General features: G+C 39.7%; 1 protein-coding gene across 11 annotated transcripts in view; it reads left to right on the top strand.

The window, feature by feature from the left end:
- Positions 1–23,262, top strand: part of Rabgap1l (RAB GTPase activating protein 1-like) — a 595,699-nt gene that overhangs the window by 381,326 nt on the left and 191,111 nt on the right. For all 11 annotated transcript variants that reach the window (XM_006250105.5, NM_001401442.1, XM_006250106.5 and 8 more), the window contains 2 exon segments: positions 3,138–3,263; positions 4,722–4,865. In XM_006250105.5, coding sequence (XP_006250167.1) covers positions 3,138–3,263; positions 4,722–4,865 — 270 coding nt within the window.

The following is a 23,262-nucleotide window of genomic DNA, read 5'->3' as shown; positions in this document are numbered from 1 at the left end:
TCAAGTTTATAAAATTGACTATCACAAGATGTAAGAAAAGCTTTGTGGATTCCGCCAACACAGATAATGCATTAAGTTAAAAGGATGGACAGTGCTTACTGGCTTGCACCTTTTGTTTACATTCAGCTACCTTTCTTTTTTGTTTGTTGTTTTTGTTGGTTTTTTTGTTGTGTTGTTTTCTAGACAGGGTTTCTCTGTGTAGCTCTGCATGAACTGGAATTCACTCTGTAGACCAAGCTGTTCTCAAACTCAGAGTTCGACCTGCCTCTGCTTCCTGAATGCTGGGATTAAATGAATGTGCCACAGGCACCCTGCTTCAGCCACCTTTCTTTCCCATCTCAGATTCACTTGTCTCAGTATGGTATCACCCACAGTAGCTTCTACATCAATCACTGATCAAGGAAATAAACCCACAGTCTTGGCTATAGACAAAGCTGCTGGGCCTTTTCTCTATTAATGTTCCTCATCCCCAAATTAACTCTAGCATGTTTCAATTAAAAACAAACAAAAACAAACAAAAAAGCAGCAGCAAGAGCCCTTACCTACTGAGCTCTTCCCTCCAGCTCTTCCACAGTCCCATACATTTCTGGGAAAGACCTATTTGAGGAGCATAATTGACTATATTTTATTGTACATTACTGTGTCACAGAAAAGATAGCAATAGATCCTTACTTAACCAGAATTTTCCTACCTTTCTTTCCCTGTAACCTACTCCTCATTGAGCACTAAAATGATCTTAGTGGAAATAAAAGTCAGATTGGCTGCTTTAAAAACTCTCTGGTGATTTCCCACTGCACTTAGAGTAGGGTTCTAACTTTGTAGTGCTGTATGTATCTGAGTTTTGCTGGAGCCAAACCATCAAAAGACCATCCAAAGAACCAAATGAAGAATCCAGACCACACAAATGCTATTAAACCTGGGACAAAGCTGACCCCTTGATACCTAGGCTAACCCCTATGGCTTGCTGATAAGAACATGTCTCCCTCAGTCTAGGTCTTATTAATCCGAGGATTAGTATGATTGGACATCCATTCCCAAGACATCTTGGTTCTGACCAAATTCTTTAAGCTCTCAGAGTCTTTTACTGTATATTGGTCCTAGACAACCAAGGAAATAGAGTTGAAATCATGTGGAGGTTGCACAGCCCACTGTCTACAATATTGTATATTTTGCTATAAATATGGTTCTCGGCAGTGAAAATAGAGAAAACTTAGGGCAATGTGGAGCAAAGGAATTCTGTAACCATTCGCTGAAACCTCATGTGGTACAAAATGCTGTGTGTGGGTCTGTTTAATGTTTTTGAATGTGTGTAATTTTATTAGGGTTTTATTTCTTAAAGGTGTAAACATTACACATTAATAGATATTTCAGGGAGACTTAAATTAGATGTTTAGCCTGCTAACTTTAATACAAATGTGTAACAATGTTGTTATTTTAGTTTAGTTTCTTACTTTTCTTGTCAATGAGTAGCATGAAATACTGTGTCCATGCTCTGTCTGTAAATATGAATATTCTTTTATATTGTAATATCAACTTATATTCTATTTATGCTAGGGGATAGAGAAATTATAGAGTAAAAAAATAAATGCATTAAAGAGGAAAAAAATTAGATGTTTAGTTATCTCTCAGACATAAAGTGGGGGACCTTTGTTTGTCTGCTTGGTGTAATTTTCAGAATTTTGAGTATTTTCCTGTTTATGTTCTTTGAGCTCTGTGATACCATAATTTTGAAATTTATTCCTCTGACTTTAGGCCTTATTCTCTATTAGACAAAAATATCTCTGAAAAAGTTCATTTTTATTTATTATAAATTTTTCTTATTCACTTTATATCACTGCCCTCTCTCAGTCATCCCCCCCACAATCCTTCCCCTGATACATTCTCCCCTTCTCCCCTGAGTGGGTGGGCCCCCCACCGGGTTTCTTCCCACCCTGGCACATCAAGTCTCTATGAGGTTAGGATTATCCTCCCTCTGAGGCCAGACAAGGCAGCCCAGCTATAAGAGCTTGGGGATCCTCTTAGAAAAACAGGAGGAAGGATTGGGGTGTCTAAAAGGATGGAACTCCACAGAAGACCAGCAGAGTCAACCAACCTGGACCCTTGGGGCTCTCAGAGACCGAACCACCAACCAAAGAACATACATGGGCTGGACCCAGGCCACCTGCACAGCTTGGTCTTCATGTGGGTCCCACTAGAGCAGGGACTATCCTAAAGGGTAACTGATTTTGTCATTTAAATCCTGTTGTTTGAAACTCCAAAGATCCTTTTCTAATGTTTTTATTGAAGGAAAAAATAACAATGTCAAGGGGATTCTGAAAGGATAACATTACATTGTCTATCAAAATTTAAAATAGGACCAAAGAGTGATAACTTATGGGAGACATTGTTTGAAAAACCAAGCAATAAACAAGAGAAGCAATAAACAAAAACCAAGCAATAAACAAAAAGGGGAAATCCATTTGTTCTTTGTCATTCTAATTCTTCTTTTGGGACTATACTTTCCCCATAGCCCATTCCTGTGTCAAAAATGATGTGTAGAGAAGTTGCTTATTGAAGCTATTGCTGATACAAATTAATAGTGACTCAGCTCCACTCATAGGAAGCTGATGAGATGAATTCTAGAATATTAACAGACTATTCTCTAGTGTTATAAAAGTAAAAATGCAACTGTTTATAGAACAAGAGCAAAACTATCGGGGCTGGGGATTTAGCTCAGTGGTAGAGCGCTTACCTAGGAAGCGCAAGGCCCTGGGTTCGGTCCCCAGCTCTGAAAAAAAAGAACCAAAAAAAAAAAAAAAAAAAGAGCAAAACTATCTCATTGGCAATGGGAGAAAAAAGACAAATATACACGTATATACAATATATGTGTATATATTCATACACACATGCCTTTTGTATAGGAAAGGAAAAAGTAAAATATGTTTAATTATTTTATACAGAAAAATTATGTTGTCTTTTTTAATGCAGAAACACAGGCAGGATTCAGAATTATTGCATAGTTAGGAGATTTTGCTGTAAGACCAGGGGGCAAGTCTCTAGGGTCACAAGAGGTGACCATTTTTGTGAAGGACTTGAAGGACCTTTACATTTAGTCTGAACAAATGACATTCATGCTTCTTATGTGTGTTTTCCTGTAGATGCCAGAGGAGCAAGCATTCTGTGTTTTGGTGAATATTATGTATAAATATAAATTGAGAGACTTATACAAAAACAATTTTGAAGATCTTCATTGCAAATTCTATCAACTTGAGAAACTAATGCAGGTAAGGAAAAATGGGAAATTCTATCACACATGAATTTGTTGGTATCAAAATCACAAACAGAGTTGATGAACAGTATTTAACCATGAAAGTTTAATGGATACAACTTAAATTTAAATATATTTTTGTTTTATTAATGCTTTTTATTTTTCAGGCATAAAAGTTAGTTTTTAAAATGATTTTTATTTATTATATATAAGTACACTGTAGCTGTCTTCAGCCACACCAGAAGAGGGCATCAGATCTCATTACAGATGGTTGTGAGCCACCATGTGGTTGCTGGGATTTGAAGTTGGGACCTCTGGAAGAGCAGTCAGTGCCCTTAACCACTGAACCACCTTTCCAGTCCCCCTGTTTTGTTTTGTTTTGTTTTGTTTTTAAAGTCAGTATTACTTGTATGACTTAAAAGTCAAATAACTATATCTAATATATCAAGTTGGGCTTGATGACCATTTAGATACCTCATTTAAACTATCAAATAGATAGATTTTAGACCTTTTCAATGTGAGCGTTTTGCACAAAAATGGTTTAGTCTTTCCCTCCTCCCTCCTTTCCTTCCTCCCCCTCTTTCTGTCCCCCTCTTTCCTTCCCCCCTTACACACACACACACACACACACACACACACACACACACACACAGAGAGAGAGAGAGAGAGAGAGAGAGAGAGAGAGAGAGAGAGAGAGAGAGAGATACCATTGCTAGGAGCTATCTATCTTGTATTGCACTCTTGGACAGTTTTATTTTGTCATTTTTTTATATGATCACGATTGGGTGTGTATATATATTTGTATTTGGGTGACCGTGGTGCCAGAGAGGGTGGTAGATCTCCTGGAGTTATTGCTGCAAGTGGATGTGAGCAACCTGATTTGGGTGCAGAGAACCAAACTCAGGTCCTCTGGCAGATCAGAAAAAGCTCTGAACTCTTTAGCCATCTGTGCAGTCCACAGATAGGTTTTTATGTCTGGTTGTGTTTTAGAGCCTTCCAAGTGCTCAGAAGTATTCTAAAACCATACTGTATACCTCAGATAATGTCGTTTGAGGATTTGCAACATTTACAACCAACAAATAATAAAATTATCTAATGTTTATTAAAATTCAAATGAAATTTTGGCCTGTGAGTATGAAGATGCATTTTGTTTCTAGGTGGGTAGGGGTGAATCCTGCCTCTTACCTGGGACTCAGAATTTTCATTAGAGTGAAGGTGTTCTGAGAGAACAAGATTTTTCCAGGAAGCAAGAACTCTGGTGTTAGCAAGGATAATCTTGTAAAAAGTCTTTGTTGTCCACACTTAGTCTGCCCTGCGTGCATGCCCATCTCCTGTCATCACGTCTGTGCACTGACTTAGCAGAACAGCAGTTCTAGGAGGCAGCTGAAGCACAGAGAGCTGGGTGGACGTTGCAGTTGTTGTGAAAGACAACACTTCTTCAGCAGTCATCCCTAACCTTCCTTTTGACTCTTAGGAACAGCTGCCAGACCTGTACAGCCACTTCTGTGATCTGAACCTGGAAGCTCATATGTACGCATCCCAGTGGTTCCTCACTCTTTTTACTGCCAAGTTCCCACTCTGCATGGTGTTCCACATCATTGACCTGCTGCTGTGCGAGGTACAGTTTCCAGTTTTCATACCTATGGCGAAGTAGGAAAGTCTGCCTAGAAACAGTTATTTTCCTTTTTCATAGTATTAACCCACACTCATGGACCAAAATTGTATTTGAATTTTTAATAAAGATTACATAATTTTATTGTTTGTCAGAAATAAAAAATATTAAGGCTTGTATAATTTCCACAAAATAGAATTATGTAGCTAAATTTGTGTAATTATATTTCTAATAAGCCTATATCTGTGACTAATATATCACCAGTGTATCTTTTTTAAAAAGTTATATAAATACAGTTAGAGTCGTATTTTTAGGCCATAAAGCATGTCAATTATCCATTTTTAAAGCGCCTCTGTTGTTTGTTTACTTTATTCTTTTTGTTCCCTAAGTTGATGCACTTATACTACAATAGGGAGTGTGAACAAGCCCTCCCCAACCCCCACCCCACCCCTGTAATAATTCCTCCCATTTGTTAGCTCCCTTTGTGTATGTGGTATTTTGGTTCCTCCAAGAAAGAAAAACGATAAACATTTTAGATCATGAGCTCTTCTGTCCTGTCCTGTCCTGTCCTGTCCTGTCCTGTCCTGTCCTGTCCTCTGCTCTCTCTCCTTCTCTTCCCCTTCCCTATGACAGATGCAAACCGATGGCTTTATGCATGCCAGACAAGTGTTCTACCACTGAATTACAGCCTCATCCCAGTGACATTTTTAGGCAGTAAAGCATGTCAGTTATTCATTTTTTAAAGCGCCTTGGTTGTCTGTATTTGTTTACTTTATTCCTTTTAGTTCCCTTAGTTGAGTGTATATATTTTATCTGTTTTCTTCTGGGGTGGTGGCGTGAGGATGGAACCTTGCCTTGTTCATGTATGTATTCTAGCACTGATGTGCACCCCGTGCCTACTTTGTTCTTTTAAATCATGCACTACACACACGCATTCCTTATCTCATACTGACTGTCAGAATGCTGACACGCATCTTGATGACTGTCTTGAAAGGTAGTTTGCTGGGCCAGGCACGATGTTGTACAGCTTTCTTCCCAGTACTTCAGAGGCAGAGGGAGGTAGTAGGATCTCCATGAGTTTCAGGACAGCTAGAACTGCATACTGAGACCCTGTCTCAAAAAAGAATAGCTGGCTTGATGAAAAGAAAAGCATATATTTAAATAAAAGTATAAATGTACACAAAAGTGAGACCACCCATTTTAATCACCCTTGACATTTAATTAAAAATAGTATTTGAAAAGTGCCTAAGCCGTACAAAGCCTGTCATTTTATGTGTAAATATTTCTGGGCTTTTGCTCTCACAGGCTCTTGTTATTAGTTGTATTGCATCTGAAATTTGAAAGCATTTTGTAGGTGAGGAAGGTTTTGAGTCATTTGTGAAGTACTTTGGTAAGGAAGATTGAGTGTTTTACTAGATTCGCAGAAGGGATTTTGAATCTTGATTATGTAACAGCAACTGATATTGATGGATAGCACATACATTCTCCTATTCATTTTACTTTTAACTTAATCTAAGACGCCATCTAAATGTAACCAGTGGAAGAAGACAAAGAAACTAAACCCTTCTTCCATATGCTGTGATCGTCACAATATCCACAAGGAGAACTTGGGCGTTTATGCAAGCATCATGCTCTGACTGATTATTCCAAGTGGGCCTGGCTCACATTCTAATACAGTACTCTTTTTTAAAGAAACCTGATTTAGATGTTTGAGTTCTATAATCCTAAAACCAATTAATACTCAAAATTAGTTTTGATAAGTCTTCGTAGGCATTATCCCACATTATGCACTAGTCAAGAATAGTATGTCCTGAAATGGGAACCATGTGGTATGCTAATGGTTTTTGCACTGTCTACTGAATGAGCTTGAAATTACTTACCATCACTAGGTATTGTTTTCTTAAAGAGATTATGTGTGTTCCTGCTAGATTAGTCTGTGGTTTCATTACAGAGTGTAGAGTGCATAGTTGTTCTGCTAAATGGATTTCTCTATTGCTTATGGCAGAGTAGTGATGCTGTAGTTTAGTTTGCTGGATGAATGACTTTCAGAAACTGTCCCCTGAGCCATGGCATCTGGCACTGTTTATGCAGCTTCCGGAACCTGAATTCACAATTTCTTGGGAAATTTAATCTTGAAGATATTTGAATTTCTAGTGTTGACTTACTCAAATTTATAGTAAAGAAATGTGAACAAAATTTATGTGTTCCTGCCCTTGTCTTTTGTGATCACAGTGGGTTAAAGATCCCAGTGTTCGCTGCAATTAGTAAAACCACCACAGATGTTGCTCTCTCTCACCTTCAGCTTATACTGTGCAGCTGGCTTTCCCTTTTTTACATTATTATACAAAGTAATGTGCTTTCATTATTGTATTTTAATACTTTTTAAATTTTTCTTTTGTCAGCCTAATTTAAAAATTCTTTCTCTCCTCTCATGGGTTCTTTTTCTTTTGAGAATAGGTTTCCTCATCTAATAGAGTAATTTCTAGATCTATTAATATTACAAAAAGTTTAATTTTTTTCTTTTGGCCAAATAAAAGTCCATTGTGTATAGATTCTGTATTTTCATCTCCTACTCATCTGTTGATGGACTTCTAGGTGGGGTACTTTCCTCTTGGCTGCTGTGAATAACAAAGCAGTGGCCTGTATCGCTGTGGTAGCCTTTAGTTTTGACGATGTACCAATAACAGGAGCGCTGGCTCATGCAGAAGTTTTGGTTTTATGTATTTGGGTATCCTCATATCCAGATTTGCTTCTCTGTTGCTGGGATAAACACTGTGACCAAAAGCAGCTTGCTGTGTGGCTTGTACTTGCTGATCACCGTCTGTCAGTGAAGACAGTCAGGTCAGGAACTCAAGCAGGAGCAAAGGCAGGAACCACAGAGGAATACTGACTGGCTCCCCTGTGGACCCAGCTTCCTTTGGCCTACAGCCCAACCCCACCTCTCCAGGGGTGGCACCAGCTGCTTCTAACAGCCATAAAAATGCCTCCACACCATCTCCCAAAGACCAGGCGTGGAGGCAGTACCTTAAGGGAGGTTCCCTCAGGCCAACTGACTCTAATTTGTGTCAACTTGACAGTAGAAGAGGACAGTAAGAAGAACAGCCCACTGGCACACTCACTCACTTCCGTGGGGCAGCACTGAGTGTGCAGTCTCACAAGCTGTGAAATAAGGGTTTGGTTTTTTTCTCCAGATCCTCAGCCAGCATTTGTTTGTTAATGGTGGCCTTTCTGACTATCGTAAGGCAGAAACTTAAGGGAGTTTAAATTTGCATTTTCCTGAAAGATAAGGATGTTGGGTATCCCTTAAAACTTTATTGGTCATTTGTGTTTTCTCTTTTAAAAGGCATCTGTTCAAGTTATTTGCCAATTTTTGATCATTTATTGATCAGCGTTTGTTTTTTGCATGTTTAATTTTTACAGTTCTTTATATAGTCTATTACATTGGATACTATTACATATCCAAGTCTGGCAGATTATTCTTCCATTCTGTGAGTAATGTTTTTACTGTATTGATCTTTCCTGACCTGTGCAGAACCATTTTGAATTCATGTAATCCATGTCAATATTTCGTACACTATTGGAATCCTTTTTTACACTGTTCCTGCCTTACCTGTCCTAAATTGCTTTCCCCTAGCAGGTTTTAAATTAAAACCTTTGATCCGTCTTGGTCTGTTTTTGTGTGTGATACAGACCTTATTTCATTCTTTTTATGTGGCTATCCAGATTTCCGACAGTTTGTTAAGTAGTGTACTTTTTCTCTAATGTATTTGGTAACAACTTTGTAGGAAACAATTAGATGATCAAAGATGTATACATTTATTCCTGAGTTTTGTATTCTTTTCCACTGGCCCACATGTGTTTGTGCCAGTGCTGTGCTGTCTTTGTCATGTCTCGAGTGTTCTGCTTAGGACTGACTGCATTTGCTATCTGTGTCTTTTGTGTTTACATATGGATTTTAGAGTTATAGTGTCTAGTTCTTTGAAGAATGTCCTTGGAATGTCGATTGGGATTGCATTTGAATCTATAAATTAATTGCTTTGATAATGCAGCCATTCTTTTTTTCTCTCTCACACACACATGCATACATATATATACATATACATATACATCATATACATATATATGTATATGTGTATACACACACACACACATACATATACACCCCAAAGTAGGGAGAGCATTTTTTTTATCTTTATTAACTTTAGTATTTCTTATTTACATTTTGATTGTTATTCCCCTTCCTGGTTTCCAGGCCAACATCCCCCTAACCCCTCCCCCTCCCCTTCTATATGGGCTCTGGCCCATCCTTCCCCCATTACCACCCTCCCCCCAACAATCACGTTCACTGGGGGTTCAGGGCTTTCCCTTCCACTGGTGCCCTTACTAGGCTATTCATTGCTACCTATGAGGTCAGAGTCCAGGGTCAGTCCATGTATAGTCTTTGGGTAGTGGCTTAGTCCCTGGAAGCTCTGGTTGGTTGGCATTGTTGTTCATATGGGGTCTCAAGCCCCTTCAAGCTCTTCCAGTCCTTTCTCTGATTCCTTCAACAGGGATCCTGTTCTCAGTTCAGTGGTTTGCTGCTGGCATTCGCCTATGTATTTGCTGTATTCTGGCTGTGTCTCTCAGGAGAGATCTACATCTGGTTCCTACTGACAGCCATTCTTACCTAATTGATTCTGCTAGTCTAGAAGCTTGGAAGGTTTTTCTGTCCTATAGTGCCTCTTTCAATTGCTTTCCTTTTTCTCTTTCTTTTTTTTTCACAGTGTTTTTTTTTAATTTTTTTTAAAATTTACATTTCAAAAGTTATCTTCTTACCCAGTTTCCCCTCTGGAAACCCCCTATCCCATCTCCCCACCCCCTGGCTCCATGAGGGTGTTCCTCTACCAACCCACCCACTCCCTCCCACCTCCTCGCCCTAACATTCCCCTACACTGGGGTATTTAGCCTTCATAGGACCAAGGGCCTCTCCTCCCATTGATGCCCAACAAAGCCATCCTCTGCTACATATGCAGCCGGAGCCGTAGGTCCATCCCTGTGTACTCCTGGGAAGGTAGTTTAGTCCCTGGGAACTCTGAGGGACCTGGTTAGTTGATATTGTTGTTCTTATGGGGTTACTAACCTCTTCAGCTCCTTCAGTCCTTTCTCTAACTCCTCCATTGGGGATCCTGTTCTCAGTTCAATGTTGACTTGAGCATCTGCCTCTGTATTTGTCAGGCTCTGGCAGAGCCTCTCAGGAGACAGCTATATCAGGCTCCTGTCAGCATGTACCTCTTGGCATCCACAGTGTAGGGGAATGTTAGGGCAGGGAGACTGGAAGAGAGGGGGAGCACCCTCATAGAAGAAGGGGGAGGGGGAATAAGATACGGGGTTTATGGACCGGAAACCGGGAAAGGGGATAATATTTGAAATGTAAATAAAAAAATATCCATTTTTTAAAAAAAGAATCTTTCTTTTAGTGTATTAATAAAATTTACTGCAGAACTCCTTTGCCTCAGTGGGCAGGATTACTTCTGGACCTCATAGCTTTCCAAAAGGTAGGGGATTACAGTCACAACATCAGGACTGCTAAGGAAGGGACCGACCCACCAACAGGGTAAAGGAGTTCTTCCAAACAAGCCTTGTGAGGAGCTCTATGTTAGTGGGCCTCGGGAAGTTCATTCTTTCCACTAACTCATCTCTGTCATCTTCGTCAAGGGTTAGTTTGCAAAAGAGCTTTGGAATAAATTCAGACTTCCTGCCTGTCTGCTTTTTCTCTTTGCCCCCTTTCTTCTTCTAGTTAATAAAATATTTATATCAAAAGCTATTTTTTCCTATGTATTAAATATTCTAGTGGAAGAAATAGTCTTAAATAAACTATATACTGGGTCTTTTTTTTATATTTTTTGTAAGAAAACGTTGCAGATCTTGATGTTTGTCAGTTAATATTTTTTGCAAATGAAAGGCTAGGGAATTCTTAGAAAATGTAGATTTTTTCATACTCATTCTAACAAAACATTATTAAACAGTAAAGTGTTTTACTCCCAGAACTTTTATAAAGTGAAAAAGAAAACACTGAGTTTGACTTTCCTCTTAAGGAACAAATCGTCATGCCCTGTGCCCACTCTTTATTCTGGTTGGGAATATAAAGTGAATTCAGCAAAAGGGGAAGAATTGTGCCATTTTGGCAGTCCCACTTGAGTTTTCAAACCTTCTGTTTATCAGTAATTGCTGTTTTCAATTCTTAAACCTGGCGGGATGGTGGCCTGTGCTAATTCCCTAACTTGGTGGAAGATATGTGGCCATAGCTATAGATCAGAGTTCTGAAATGTATGTTTTATGTGGAAAGGAAGTACTGTCTCTAAACTTGTAGGCAGCAATTGGAAGAGAAATCACCTTTACCCTGCTTAGTGTCTGGTTTTGAGAGAAGCCTATGCACATTAATACTGTAGTGCAAACTTTGTGTTCTTAACCCACCAAGAATAAAATGCTTTACGTTTTGAAATAACCTTTTCTTAATATAATGTAAACTTGATGTTTTCTCACAGAAAGAACATGTGTAAGGTAATCAGCACCAAGATCATATAAAACAGAGAATGACCTGCATTTCAGACCTGCTTCCGGCCCTCCTCCCTGGAGGGTAATCACTGGGCTGATGCTCAGGATGGGTTGTCTGGCTTGTTTTGGTTCTTCATGTAATCATACACACAATATTCCTGTGTAATTTCATTTATTCCTGGATTATCTATAAGATTTCTTCATATTTTTCCATCTAGACATGGCTTATCTTCTCCACTGTAACTACACTAAAGCTTATTTTCTTTCTGTTATGTTGTTGATAGCCTTAGAATTGTTTTCATATTAAGGCTCTTAAGTGTGCTGTGAGTGGTCCTGAATTTATCTTCTGATGAATAGCCATGCACATCTGTGGATATACACATAGAAATAAAATTGCCAGGCTTCAGTGTATGTACTCCCTCAATGTGAATAGATACTGGGGAATGTATTCCAACTACGATAGCCATGTCCTTTTGAGTTGTTTTATTCAGTATAAGTATTCCTTATTTAAAAAAATAAAAGGAAAGATTTTTATTGTTTTCTTAGATAGCTAACACTGGGTCAGATTATAATTCACCAAATGCAGTAAAATGGCACTCATTTGGTGAAGAGATTGACTTGATTGCTGAAATTACATAGAGATAGAGACCAAGGACTAGACCTTTTTTTCCTTTTATTGAAAATACATTTTTTAAAAAGAACTACTAAGCCTGATAAACAACTTCAGCAAAGTGGCTGGCTATAAAATTAACTCAAAGGGGTTGGGGATTCAGCTCAGTGGTAGAGCGCTTGCCTAGCAAGCACAAGGCCCTGGGTTCAGTCCCCAGCTCTGAAAAAAAAAAAGAAAAGAAAAGAAAAAAATTAACTCAAACAAATCAGTAGCCTTCCTCTCAAAGAATAAACAGGCTAAGAAAGAAATTAGGGAAATGACACCCTTCACAATAGTCCCAAATAATATAAAATACCTTGGTGTGATTCGAACCAAGCAAGAGAAAGAGCTGTATGACAAGAACTTCAAGTCTTTGAAGAAAGAAATCAAAGATCTCAGAAGATGGAAAGATCTCCCATGCTCATGGATTGGCAGGATTAATATAGTAAAGATGGCCATCTTGCCAAAAGCAATCTACAGATTCAATGCAATCCCCATCAAAATTCCAACTCAATTCTTCATAGAGCTACAAAGAGCAATTTGAAAATTCATTTGGAATAACAAAAAAGAAAAAAAAACTAGTATAGCGAAAACTATTCTCAACAATAAAAGAACTTCTGGGAGAATTACCATCCCTGACCTCAAAGTGTATTACAGAGCAATAGTGAAAAGAAAAACTGTATGATATTGATACAGAGACAGACAGGTAGATCAATGGAATAGAATTGAATGCCCAAAAATGAATCCACACACCTATGGTCACTTGATGTTTGACAAAGGAGCTAAAACCATCCAGTGGAAAAAAGATAGCGTTTTCAACAAATGGTGCTGGTTCAACTGGAGGTCAGCATGGAGAAGAATGCAATTCAATCCATTCTTATCACCCTGTACAAAGCTCAAGTCCAAGTAGATCAAGGACCTCCACATCAAACCAGATACACTCAAACTAATAGAAGAAAAAATGGGGAAGACCCTTGAACACATAGGCACTGGGGAAAATTTCCTGAACAAAACACCAATGGCTTATACTCTAAGATCAAGAATTGACAAATGGAATCTCTATTTGTCACAAAACTGCAAAGCTTGTGTAAGGCAAAGGACATTGTCATTAGGACAAAATGGCAAGCAACAGATTGGGAAAAGATCTTTACCAATCCTACACCCGATAGAGGGCTAATATCCAATATATACAAAGAACTCAAGAACTTAAGAGTCCAGAGAGCCAAATGGCCCTATTAAAATGGGGTGCAGAGCTAAACAAATAATTCTCAGTTGAGGAATATCAAAACGCTGAGAAGTACCTAAAGAAATGTTCTGCATCCTTAGTCATCAGGGAAATGCAAATCAAAACAACCCTGAGATTCCACCTCACACCAGTCAGAATGACTAAGATTACAAACTCAGGCGACAACAGATGTTGGCGAGGATGTGGAGAAAGAGGAACACTCCTCCATTGTTAGTGGGATTGCAAGCTGGTACAACCACTCTGGAAATCAGTCTGGAGGTTCCTCAGAAAATTGAACATAGTACTACCTGAGGACCTATCTATACCACTCCTGGGTATATACCCAAAAGATGCTCCAAAATATAAGAAGGACACATGCTCCACTCTGTTCATAGCAGCCTTATTTATAATAGCCAAAACCTGGAAAGATCCCAGATGTCCTTCAGTAGAGGAATATATACAGAAAATGTGGTACATCTACACAATGGAGTACTACTCAGCTATCAAAAACAATGACTTCATGAAATTCATAGTCAAATGTATGGAACTAGACAATACCATCCTGAGTGAGGTAACCCAGTCACAAAAAATATACATGGTATGCACTCACTGATAAGTGGATATTAGCCCAAAAGCTCGGATTACCCAAGACACAATCCACAGACCACATGAAGCTCAAGAAGAAGGATGACCAAAGTACGGATGCTTCAGAACTTCTTAAAAGAGTGAATTAAAATATTCATAGGAGCAGATATGGAGACAAAGTTTGGAGCAAAGACTGAAGGAATGGCCATTCAGAGCCTGCCCCACCTGAGGATCCAGCCCATATATATACAGCCACCAAACCCAGACAGTATTGCTGATGCTGATGCTGATGCCAAGAAATGCATGTTGACAGGAGCCTGATAGAGCTGTTTCCTGAGAGGCTCTGCCAGAGCATGACAAGCGAGTGCTAGCAGCCAACCATTGAACCTAGAACGGGGTCCCCATTTGAGGAGTTAGAGGAAGGATTGAAGGAGCTGAAGGGGTTTGCAACCCCATAAGAACAACAATACCAACCAACCAGAGCTCGCAGGGACTAAACCACCATCCAAAGAGTACACATGGACAGACCCATGGCTCCAGCTGCATATTAGCAGAGGATGGCCTTATTGGGCACGAAAGGGAGGAGAAGCCCTTGTTCCTGCCAAGGCCAGACTCCTCAGTGTAGGGGAATAACTGGGTGGGGAGGTTGGAAGGAGCGAGTGGTTGAGTTGGGGGAAGGGGATATAACATTTGAAATGTAAATTAAAAAATATCCAGTAAAATAAATTTCTGGGGGGGACAAAGAAAGTAGTTTTTTTCACATAATATAACCTGATTACAGTGTACTCTCCCTGTACTCCTCCCACTTTCTCCTCTCTGCCCTTCCCATCTGCATCCACTCCCTTTCTGTCTCTCATTAGAAAACAAACAAGCTTCTAAGGGATAGTAATAAAATGAAATAAGATTTTTTAAAAAAGCCCTAACACATCAGAATTGAATAAAACAATCAGAAGGAAAATAGCCCAAGTGTGGGCATAAGAAACAGGGACCCACTCATTTGCACACCCAGGAATACCATATAAACACTAAACTGGGAGTCAATATGCAGAGAGCCTGCTGCAGACTTGAGCAGGCCCTGTGCATGCTGCCTCAGTCCCTATGAGTTCATATGAGCTTTGCTGGTATAGATTTTAAAGGCTTTGTTTCTTGGTGTCTTTTGTCCCCTTTGTTCTTAAAACTTTCTACCTCCTCTGCGTCAGTCTTCCCTGATCCCTGAGGGAAAGGATTGGACAGACACATCCCAGTTAGGGCTGAGTGTTCCAAGCATTCTCACTCTGCATGTGTGCTGTGGGTCTTTGTAGTTGTTCATTTACTGCAGGAGGGAGCTTCCTTGATGTTGGCCAAGGAAGGTGCTGATGTATAAATATAGTAGAGTGTTAATAGTGGTCATTTTATTGCTACTTTTTTTTTAAAGAACAATAGTGTTAGGTCTTGCTACTTAGTAATTTAGGCTCTCCAGTCTCAGTTTTTTTGGTCAAGCAGTGTGAGGTATGGGTTCCATCTTGTGGAGTGGGCCTTAAGTCAAATCTTATATTGTTTGGTTGTCCCACAAGCTTAGAGCCATCATTGCCTTAGCATACTTTGCAAGCAAGACAATATTAACAGTATTTTATCAGGCAGTAAACCTCTGATCAAAGAGTTTGTGGCTGAGTTGGTCTTTATGCTTCTCTTTTGATAACATGCAGTGTACCTTCCTATACTAAAGACACTAGAGCTTCAAGGGGCAGGCTGTCTGTAGACACCCCTCAACTTCCCCATGTTCAGTGAGTTACACAGATGTTTCCCCAGTGAGACCTTGCTGTCAGTTTGTAGAAAGCAGCCAATTATTGTCTTGTCAACAGCCTGCCTGGTTGGGGGATTCCCATGGTACCCCTTCTGGCCAACAGCTCAGTTAGATGTAACCCAATCCCAGTACTGTGATCACTTTTGTGCCTGTGTGACAGAGTTAACCTGATGAGGAAGATCATGAAGGAATTCACTGTTAGAAGAGGGAACATGGAGATGGTATAAAATGAGTTAACAGTTAAGATATTCGGTGTCGACTCAAGATCTTGATTTTTCTGGATACCATCCTTATGTTAATTAACCTGTCTCTGGAGTTTTAGTTATAAAATAAGACTGTCTCTTGGGTTAAATAAGATTGTGGCAAAGTATTTATCATTAAATATCCCATTACTTATCCTATCCCTCTTGTGCAGTGCTCTGAACATCTGAGAGCCTTTTACTTCTCAGTTTCTTACAGCATCAGTCTTAATCCAAACTGGTCGAAAACGTCTTTGGTAAAGCAAGATTTTAAACAATGGCCTTAAGAGAAGTTTCTTTTCTTTCTTTTTCTATTGATGATTCAAGTAATTCTCCAAAGTTTTCTTCCCCCCTTCCTTCACTATTTAACGAAAGAAGAGGGAAAGCTGCAGAAGTTCTCTTAGTCTTTACAAGGTAACTGACAGCGAATGTTTTAAGTTGACTCTTTCCAGTTTTCGAGTATAAAATGTATTCTGCTTTATATAGTAACTTGATATTTCATGAAATTTAAGGAAATCATTGACCCTTTGAATTAGAGTGTGTCTCCAGTGCCTCCTTTCTTATAAGAATGATGAGAAAATGACAGCTCTATATTATCTGATTAAATACTATCAAGGATAATTTCCCTTTCAAGGAAGTTTTCTGACAGTTGAATAGATGCATTATATAACATTCTCCCCTTTTAGCCCCAACACCTCCCACCCAAATTAATCTCTTCAGAATAAGATGATATAAGGACACTTAAGCTCTCTGGAAAGAATAAATGTTTCTGAAAACCCTGGAGAGGTTTGTATATGTGCATAAAAATACAGAAATAAGTGCTCTGTGTAGTCATCATCAACAGGAGCGACAGAACGTGTACAGGCTATTTAAAGCTTTATTCACTTCAGAACCAGAAACGCACTCTAAAATCTCATTCCCGAATCCTGGCATCAGCTTGCTTCACAGTTAGCACCTCCAATACATACAGGCTTGAACACAACACCTTACTAATAAATTTAAATATGGAACTAAAATAACTTTACAATAAAATTATAAAACAAAAATTGCAAAGACTTTCCAATATTCACGCATTAGACAATTTAGTATTATTAAACTGACAGATTCAATCCAGTCTTCATTAAAGTATCAAGTTATGTTTTACCAAATATAAAAAAGTAATCCCAGAAGAAAATAAAATGAATAAAGCCATAGGTACCACAATCCACGATTTCAAATTGCTGCAGGAACTGTTATAACAGAAACGTAAAACCAGGCACATAGACCAATAGAACACAGTATAAAACTCAGAGCCCAATAAAGCCTTGCAACTGCAGCCCCTTAACAAAGGGGCCACAAAAAAAACAACCTCTTAAATAAATGGTTCATGACACCATTATGTCTTATCCTATCCTGTACAAAGCACATTTATTGAATTAAATAAATTAATAGAAATAAACTTAAATCTAAATGTCTTAACACTCTTCCATTTAGTTGCATGTAACAGAAAAGAAAAAAAATAGATAAAACTGTTGTCCTTATGACATTTTTGTCCTTAGAGTAGTCAAATATTTAATAACTAAGCAGACCATATAGTATATTGGTCAGAAAGTAGGATGGAGAAAAATAAAGGGAAAAAAATACAGCAGAATGGGGACTGTTTCTTTCCTGAATCACTTACATTGCAGTATTTAAAATGGTATTGTGGTGCATTCAGAGGGACGGTGGGAAACTAGTTAGGAGGCAAACATCATGGGGGAGGTGATGGACCAAGGAAGTGACAGGGAAGGGGTGAGATTGGTTGTATGGGGCGCCTTCAAAGGTTGAGGCAATAGGATGATAGGATGCGCTGGTGGATAGCGCAGGCAGGCAAGTCATTCTTTTTGGTGTAATGGAAGGGAGGAGCTGACAGGTTTGCATGCCTGTTCTTCCAGGAGCATAGGAAGCAGCCTGGCTAGGGATGGCTACTCTTCGATGACTAGGGAATGTCACTACTACACTCTCAACTCAGGTTCCAAGGTCTTTGTGGTGTTTTTGTAGAAGCTGCTGTGATATTCTTGAGTACATTTAAGGTCAGTATTGGCAGCATCAAATTGAACGTGAAGAGTGGGAAAACCATGAAAGATGAGCAGCAGGAGAGTGAGCGTTGATGGGTTACAGAGCCGCACGTTCATTGCTGAGGGAAGGAATGTTACTTGTGCTTTGGTGAAAGCCACATCAAATCATTTTGAAGATCCACAGTACTTTGAACATGTTCGGTAATTCAGTGTTGGTTGAGTATTAGCTTATATTAAGAGGCAATGATTTAAGTTATAAGATGACAGATTGTTTTTGTCATTTTCATAAAAATCTCTCAGTTCCTAGCTAAATAAAGTAAATAGAGTTACTTTTCAGGTTTTGTTTGTTTGTTTGTTTTGTTTTGCAAAAATGGGGAAAAATCTCATAGTGATTAAAGTAGGTACATATGTATTTAATAAAGTAAATAAGCCTATTTTTTAAATTTATGATTAAATATTTGAAACTAGTGTTGACTACACTAGAAAGTGGCTCTTGATAAATATATTATTTATTAAGTAAATTTCTCATGCATTCCAAAGACAAACTATATTTTTTTTCCAGCCAGGGATGCTTACTTAGAATAGGAGTGGAACAATTGAAAAACAGGATTTAATCTTTACAAATATAGTTCAGTTCTTAGAGCTAAAATGCTTACTGTGTTCTAAGTAATTACACTGTACTTTTTTTATAGGCAGCATTTTTTTAATAAAGGCAGCATGTAAGTTTGACCCATATAAGTCATTTTTATGATTACCTGCAAAGCTGTATGGAGTATTTGTGTGCTTCCCAATTCTCTGGAAGCTGGGTTGTAAAAATACTTTTTTTTAAAATTTTTTTTTATTTTATTTTTTTTTAACTTGAGTATTTCTTATTTACATTTCGAGTGTTATTCCCTTTCCCGGTTTACAGGCCAACATCCCCCTAATCCCTCCCCCTCCCCTTCTTTATGGGTGTTCCCCTCCTCATCCTCCCCCCATTGCCGCCCTCCCCCCAACAGTCTAGTTCACTGGGGGTTCAGTCTTAGCAGGACCCAGGGCTTCCCCTTCCACTGGTGCTCTTACTAGGATATGCATTGCTACCTATGAGGTCAGAGTCCAGGGTCAGTCCATGTATAGTCTTTAGGTAGTGGCTTAGTCCCTGGAAGCTCTGGTTGCTTGGCATTGTTGTTCATATGGAGTCTCGAGCCCCTTCAAGCTCTTCCAGTTCTTTCTCTGATTCCTTCAACGGGAGTCCCATTCTCAGTTCAGTGATTTGCTGCTGGCTTTCGCCTCTGTATTTGCTGTATTCTGGCTGTGTCTCTCGGGAGAGATCTACATCCGGCTCCTGTCGGTCTGCACTTCTTTGCTTCATCCATCTTGTCTAATTGGGTGGCAGTATATGTATGGGCCACATGTGGGGCAGGCTCTGAATGGGTGTTCCTTCTGTCTCTGGTAAAAATACTTTTTAACTAGTTCTTACTGAAAGACATCCACTGTAGTTAGTAGCAGTGTCTTCTCTATAGGTTGATTGTATTGTATCATAGAGGACTAATTATTTAGTAGCGACTGAAGGTAAAATGTGTAAATGAGGCTGCATGTGAGAAAAGCTACTTGCGTTTATTATTCTGTTTTATAGATAGCCAAGGTTAGCTGACAAATATCTGGACTTCCCTTTTTAAGTCTCAAGAAGAGTATGCTAAAAGGTGGGCGTTTGTGGGTGACACACCCTACCAAAAATTGCATACCTTGTTTTAATCCACACAAAATACTGCTTTATCCGTTCCTTATATAAGTTGGCCCATTTAGAAAAAAATGTAAAGAAGTTCTATTATTCTTGTATTTCAGCTCCACAGGAAATAATCAGGTTTTTATTTTCTTAAGACAAAAGTAAGTTACAAAAATAAATCAGTGTTTGCTCTCCTGTTAAGGTTGAGGTCTTGCCAATTCACAGTCCATTGGTGTCTCAATCCAATGCTATTAACCTCATAGCTCAGGGTCTCGCTGGCTCTAGTTGGACTTCTCCATGGTAAGCCAGTTTTTGGGCTGCTTTGTTTGACATTTTAACTAAACAAAGATTTGTTCTTTTTTATTATCCAGGGCCTCTTAATTATAGCTGTAGGTCTGTGCCATTACTAACATTCTGTCAGCCCACTGTGCCCAGGTGCCTTGTCGTTGCACTTGGTGAACGGAGCACAAGATCTTCTGGCTTCTGATTTTTAGGCTCTCACAGGGCATTCTAAAACTCTGCTTTTCAGATGTCCACTTGACATGTTCCCTCTTGTCCATGTTCTAGTAGAGTAACTCATTCTGTTCTTCATTTCTGAGGACTAATGCAAACATTTTTACATAATTGAATAAAACAGTTTTCTGTTTGTGCAGTGCTTCCTTGACTTAAGAATTGGAGCTGGTCTGCTTGTTGTTTCTTACTTAAGGTATCTAATTGTTTTTTATGTAAGACACTCAAAGCATTTGGACGTGTAATTAATTAAAGTGTGTCTAGTTCTTCTAGTATCCCAGTGAAGTAGGTACATCCTACTTCAGACAGGGATTTCAATTTGCTCATTAACAAAGACACACGTTTCTATTTTGCCCATAAGAATTTTTAATACAAAGAAAAGAGTGCCTCCTTAATGCACTGATCCTGTGAGTGGAGAGGCTGGGGATTGAGTCTTGGCCTTGAGCATGTTACACAAGCAGTCTCCCACTGAGCTAATTAGGGTGTAACTGACTTTTCTTTTGCTTCTCCTGTTATTTATTTATTTATTTATTTATTTATTTATTTATTTTTACTTCTTCACTTTACATCCCCTCCTGGTCACCCCCTCCCACAATCCTTCCCTCATCCCTTTCTGCTCCTTCCTCACAGCTCCCACCCTGGCACTTTAAGGCTCTGAGAGGCTAGGCACTTCCTCTCCCATTGAGGCCAGATAAGGCACCCAGCTAGAAGACCATATCCATGTACAGGCCACAGTTTTGTGGATAGCCTCCCAGTCTAGATGTTTGGGATCCACATGAAGACATCTGCTACATATGTGCAGGGAGACCTCGGTCCAGCCCATGAAGCTAGGTTCATAGAGCCTAGGTATGCTCCACGGTTGGCAATCCAGTCTCTGAGAGCTCCAAGGGTTCAGGTTGGTTGACTCTGTTGGTCTTCCTGTGGAGTTCCTATCCCCTTAGGGGCTACACTCCTTCCTCCTGTTCTTGCATAAGAGTCTCCAAGCCCCATCCACCACTTGGCTCTGGGTGTCTGCATCTGCCTGAGTCAGCTGCTGAGTGGAACCTCTCGGAGGACATCTTGCTCATTTCTGCAAGCACAACAGAGCATCATTAATAGTGTCTGAAGAATGGATAAATAAAATGTGGTTTATCTACACAATGGAATATTATTCAACTATTAAAAATAAAGACATCATGAATTTTGCAGGCAAACGGGACTTTGAGAATATCATCCTGAGTGAAGTAACCCAGTCCCAAAAGGACATGCCTGGTATGTTCTCACTTTAAAGTGGACATCAGCCATAAAATACAGGTACCACGTCATACTCCAGAGACTCAAAGAAGCTAAGCAAGAAGGAAGGCCCAAGCGAGGAAGCTTGAATCTTACTCAGAAGAGGGGATAAAAAATGATGAGGCAGATGGAAGGAGGGAACTGGGAGGAAGGGAGATGGGGAGAGGAATGGAGGGTTCAGGATTAGGTGTGGGAAAGGACAGGGGAGATGGCTAGATGGCCATGAAAATGAATGGAAATCTGCAACTGACAGAAGCACCTAGCCTCTCAGAGACTTACAGTGCCAGGGTGGGGGAAGGGAGGCTACTTGGAGCAGAAGGGGATGGGGAAAGGATTGTGGGAGGGGGTGACCGAGACGGGTGAGGAGGTGGGGGGCATCTCCAGAATGAGACAGAGACCTGGGATAAAGGAGATGCCCAAGGATCAATGGGGGTGAGCTTAGCTGTGACTCACTATAATGAGGATATGGAACCTGAAAAGGTCACCTCCTGTAGCCAGGCAGGAACCCCAGTGGAACAATAGAGACAGCAACTCACCCACAAAATTTCAACCCAAAATTTATCCTATCTACAAAAAATGCAGGCAACTGATGGAATGGCCAACCAATAACCAGCCCAAGTTGCTTCCACTTTTAAAATAGAGTGACCTCAACTCATTCCCCCATTAGGAGTTTAGTCCCGTCAGGCTTGAAACTATGGTTCTCCTGCCTCAGAATTCTATGTACTGTAGATTACAGGACTGTACCAGGGTGCCCAGCTTCTAAATCTTTTACCTGGCACATCTTCTTAAGACATTGTTTATTAGTAGTAACAAAATTTTCTGTGAAGAGATAAATGGAAGAGCCTGATACTATTAAACTGGCAGTTTATAAACCCTTCCTTTTCTTACCAAATGGAATATAAATACGTTTTATCTAACAGTTTTCAACTTGAAAATTAAATAAATTATGATGAGCTGAAACTAATATTATTATTGAGCATACTTCTGTGAGTCAGCACTCAAACACACTTAGGTTTGTGGGGTTCTGAAAACAGCCTTTAGAACCACGTTTCTCTGCCTGCTTACCTGTTCAAGGATGTGCTAACTCTTGCTCCAGCTCCCCCCAGCCCCCTTCTCTTTTCTCATAGTTTGTTTGTGTCTGGTAGCGAATTACATGGGAATTTTAGAAATGCTGCTTTTGAGACTTCCTTAATGTCAGACACAGTCCAAACTTAAGCTGGAGCACAGATCCACAGTTTCCTCATTCGTCTTAAGATCGAGTCTTTACAAAGGGGGAGTGACTCTGCTCTGAGTTCCGCTTACTGGTTAGGGTCTGCGGGGAGCCCCTCTGGGGCAGGGTGGCAGGGCGAGACTTCTCCACATGATGCTCTTCGTGAGCACTGACTCTGCTCTACCACATCTCTTGGTGCTCAGTGCATCCCTCAGAGCTTTCGTTCTCTTCCCTTCCATGGAATCTTCTCCCGTCTGTGTTCAGCCTTTTCTGCTTCAGGCTCCCTCCTCTGAGGTTGCAGCCTACTTTCCGTTATTTGATTTGACCTGATTTTACACTGGAGAGTGTTTCAGATCTGACTGGAGTTAAGGACCTGATGAAAGAAAACCTTTGCATTGGTCTCACATGCCATAAACAAGTTAGAGACACCTCAATGGCCACGATGAAGACTTTGTTTCAAGCATCTCTGCTTGCAACTATTTTTTTTAATCCTAGTTAGGGAGTGCCTAGTTCTATAAGGGGAAGGAAGAACCGAATTTTCCAAGAAGGGGTTGATAAAAGAAGAAAAGAAGCAGTCCTGACTTAACTGATATTACGGTTGGCTTTCTCTCTGCTCTTAACACCGAAGTACCTCATATATTTTTGAGACCCTTGG

Source organism: Rattus norvegicus, chromosome 13 (assembly GCF_036323735.1).
Source record: "Rattus norvegicus strain BN/NHsdMcwi chromosome 13, GRCr8, whole genome shotgun sequence".
NCBI classification, from domain to species: Eukaryota; Metazoa; Chordata; class Mammalia; order Rodentia; family Muridae; genus Rattus; species Rattus norvegicus.
The sequence above is the reverse complement of the archived record's forward strand: the minus strand, read 5'-3'. Positions and strand labels throughout refer to the sequence as shown.